Consider the following 3883-nt stretch of genomic DNA (forward strand, 5'->3'; position numbering starts at 1 on the left):
GAGATTCTGTAAAGAAGTCACTGGGCAGTTAACTCCTAAGAATCTGGCACATCCGGTCAGCTACACTCCTCAATCTGACATAGCTGGTCGTGTGAAACCCCTTTCTGAGGTAACTAGTTGGGTGAAACACTCCTTGACCAGTTAAATCCTTACCTAGTCAGATAAACTACCCTTCTAATGTGTTTGGTCAGGTAAGACTCCCTCCTGACCAGACAAAATTCTTATCTGGTTGGGTAAATCGTTTCCTGACCAGTTAAACCCTTTTGGTCGGATAAACACCCCTTCTGGTATGTCTGGTCGGGTAATTCTCCCTCCTGACCAGTTAAATTCCTATTCGATCAAGTGAATTATTTCCTGACCAAGTAAAACCATCTTCTGACCAGTGATATCACAACTTCGTAGGTCATTTTCTAACATTTGCACTTCCCTTGGTCAACATATTTATTGACCATTAATGTGCCGCTTGATGACCATGCACTGCCACCTATCACGTCTGATTGCCACATCATTGAACTGAAATTTCGGGGATAATAGGTTATTTTCATTAAAACAAGTGTTTGATACATGGGATCCCAAAAATAGTATTTACATGGCGGAAAAATAACCCTCAAAAGTTGGTATAGCAAAAAGCCAGTCTAAATGGCAAAATACAGTTTTGAACTCTAGTTCCTGCAATTCCCTCAGTCATGGCAGTCAAGGAGTCGTCAATGTACACTCTGCCCCGAAAGCTCATTAACTCATGGTTGGTCCAGCTTTCCCTTGCCTTTACCTGCACCACGTAGCACCCGTGAGCCAAGGCCCAGCAAGAAAACCACAATCAACAAGCATAAACAGCAACAAGAGCATTTAATAAACTTCAAACAAATTAGTTCGATTAATTAGCAGAATACAAGTATTAAGCTAGGCAACGATTAGCATATACTTTCAAACACATAACTCAAACTATAATGTGAATACTTAGGTGTCGGCGCCCTTAGGTCGAGCTCTCTGATTATTTAGCTGACCCCGGCTCGCTTAGGCCGAGCTGTGTTCAGTACGCTTGTCATCAGCTCTGACACCCTTAGGTCGTACTTTCATATCCCACATAACATATATATAACTCACAGAACACGTATATTCAATTACAGGGAATCTCAGTCCCGATCACAACCACATGGGTGTAGTTTTCTTACCTTGAGTCCCAAGCGATGGATAAAGAGTGATCCCAAGCACGATCCTCAGTCCTGAGCCTTAACGATAATCCTAGTCACAAGCAATAATGGATAACTATCAAATTCTAATCCAATTAAATGACTTTGGAATAAGTAAAATCCTTGAACACATTGAAGGCCACCTTCTCACCATGAACCCTTAACTCTGACTCCCCTTTTTGTACATCTATCAATGTTTTCCCGGTGGCTAAAAATGGCCTCCCTAAGATAATAGGAACATCCTCATCTTCCTTCATGTCAAGTACTATAAAATCTGCAGGGAAGATAAATTTTTCCACCTTCACAAGAACATCTTCAATAATACCTCGAGGATGCTTGACTGATTTGTCTTCCAATTGAAGTGTGACTGTGGTGGGGCGAGCTTCTCCTAGTCCCAGTCTTCAAAATACAGAGAGTGACATCAGATTAATACTTGCACCCAAATCACATAACGCTCTTTCACACTAAAAATTATCAATGGTGCAATGTATTGTAAAGCTCCTTGGATCCCTTAACTTCTGAGGAAGCTTTCGTTGTAATATGGCACTACACTCTTCAGTCAAGGCAACTAACTCATAATCTTCCATCCTCCTCTTCTTAGACAAAATATCCTTCATGAACTTCTCATAACTAGGAATTTGTTCTAGAGCCTCTACAAACAGTATATTGATGTGAAGTTTCTTGAATACCTTGAGAAATTTAGAAAACTTCTTCTTAAGATTCACCTTTCGAAACCTTTGAGGATATGGTATTTTTGGTGTATGCTCCACTGTTATAGGCTTGTCTTTCCCTTTCTTCTGAAGATCTTCTGTAACGTTCTCTTGCTCTGGACTAGCTACCTTTTGATCTTGTGTCTTCTCCACTTCCTCTTGAATTGTAGGCATGTCATACTTAGTACCACTCCTCAATGTGAACTCTTGACATTGCTCTTTAGGATTTACCTCAGTGGAGCTTGGTAAATTCCCTTGAGCCCGGTTAGACATTAAATTTGCCAGTTGACCAATTTGTGTCTCCAAACTCCTTATTGAAGACCTTATTTCAGTCATAAATTGGTTCAACGTGTCAGACTGCGCTTCTAGTGGGTTCACTTGAGGGTGCAGTGGTGGGTGTTGTGGCACTGCTTGGCGAGGATCATAATATGGTTGAGGATTTAGCCCATATGTTGGTTGATGGGGTGGGTATTGAGGTTGGTTTAGTGGGTATGGTGGTTGTGCGCCTTGATTATTTTTCCAAGACATATTAGGATGGTTTCTCCAAGCTAGAGTATAAGACATGGAATACGGGTTGTTTGATGGTCTTGGAAAATTATCAATAGCATGTGCCTGCTCTAAAGGCGTATTGTTGACATCAGCAGAGCAACTGGCAGCAATGGGACATTGTTCATAAGGATGTGGTCCTCCACACATCTCACAAACAAACTTATTTTATAGGTGCATAGCCTGAGCGGATATATTATTCTTTTGTAGTTGTTTTGTTAACGACGCCACTTGTGCGGTAAGCATAGCAATCAGATCAACCTCAAGAACTCTAGCTACCTTCTTATTTTCACGTTCAGTTGGCCATTGGTAATTGTATATGGCCATTTCTTCTAACAGATTATGAGCCTCATTTGCACTTTTACTCATAATAAAGGATCATCCCGCTGTTGCATCTATAATAGTCCTTGTATTTGTAATGCCCTGAATTCTCCGATGAGGTTTAATGGCAGGATTAGTAGGCCGGGAGGGCCATACTTGTTTAATTATGCCATTAATTGATAATATGCATGTATATGTGAATTATATTATAATATGATGTTAAATGCATGCATGTGGGACAACATTTTAATTACAGGGGTGTGATGGTAATTTGGTCGTTGAGGGCATAATTGTATATTTGTATGCATGTCAATGATATGTGTTGAGACCACATTATAATGTGGGTTTGTTCGAGCTATTCGGCATGAGACGATCTTGGAATATTGATTAGCGGTCTAGTCACAACAGGTTTAAGTTCAGGGCTCGGGATGAGTCTCGGGGTGATTTTAATGATTAGAGCGTTACCGGGAATTAATGGGTAACGGGATATGAATTATTGGTGTTTGAGATTATTGAGAATAGCGGGAATTGGAGAGCGTTAATTATGATTAACGAGATAGGTGGAAAATATCAATTTTTCCCTTGAGAGCCTTTAGAAACTTTAAATTGACCTAGGGGTATAATGGTCATTTCACCCCTAGGATAGATATAAGCCATTGTTGGCTGAGAAAGAGGTAGAAAAGCAGAGTATGTTCAAGAGCCTTCCCGTATCAATTTCTCCTTCATTTTCTTTTGAGATTTTTGAACCATTCTTGAGGATTCAAGCTTGGGAAGCAAGCCTTGGGAGTTTGGGAGAGTGTTCCACCCTTGAAGAGCATCATAAGCTGAGCTTTGGGTAAGTTTCTAACCATTGAAATCCTTGGTTTGCCCTGTTATAGTTCTATTTTACAGTTGAGATTTCTAGGGTGAATACTTGGTTTTGTTGGGAGTTTTGGTTAGGGTTCCTATGGTTAGGATGTTTGGGATATGTTGACATGGTTTTTGGGTTCATTTGGCATCAAAAATAGGTTTTGGAAGCTTTGGAATCAGGTTGGAATCGAAGGAGATGAAGAAGGTCGATTCAAGGGATTCCTAGTCTGGAGGTAGCGCTATAGCGCCCACCCTAGGGCGCTATAG

At 40.6% G+C, this 3883-nt stretch overlaps 1 protein-coding gene across 1 annotated transcript; it reads right to left on the minus strand.

Annotated features, from left to right (window-relative positions):
- Window positions 1-1285: 1285 nt before the first annotated feature.
- On the minus strand, window positions 1286-2596 carry LOC133815221 (uncharacterized). Its single transcript, XM_062248078.1, has 2 exons — window positions 1707-2596; window positions 1286-1589 (listed from the first exon to the last, which is right to left on the minus strand). Exons 1-2 carry the CDS (start codon window positions 2594-2596, stop codon window positions 1286-1288), a joined length of 1194 nt encoding a protein of 397 aa, XP_062104062.1.
- Between the last annotated feature and the right edge of the window lie 1287 nt (window positions 2597-3883).

This window comes from Humulus lupulus, chromosome 2 (genome assembly GCF_963169125.1).
Source record: "Humulus lupulus chromosome 2, drHumLupu1.1, whole genome shotgun sequence".
In the NCBI taxonomy this organism is placed as follows: Eukaryota; Viridiplantae; Streptophyta; class Magnoliopsida; order Rosales; family Cannabaceae; genus Humulus; species Humulus lupulus.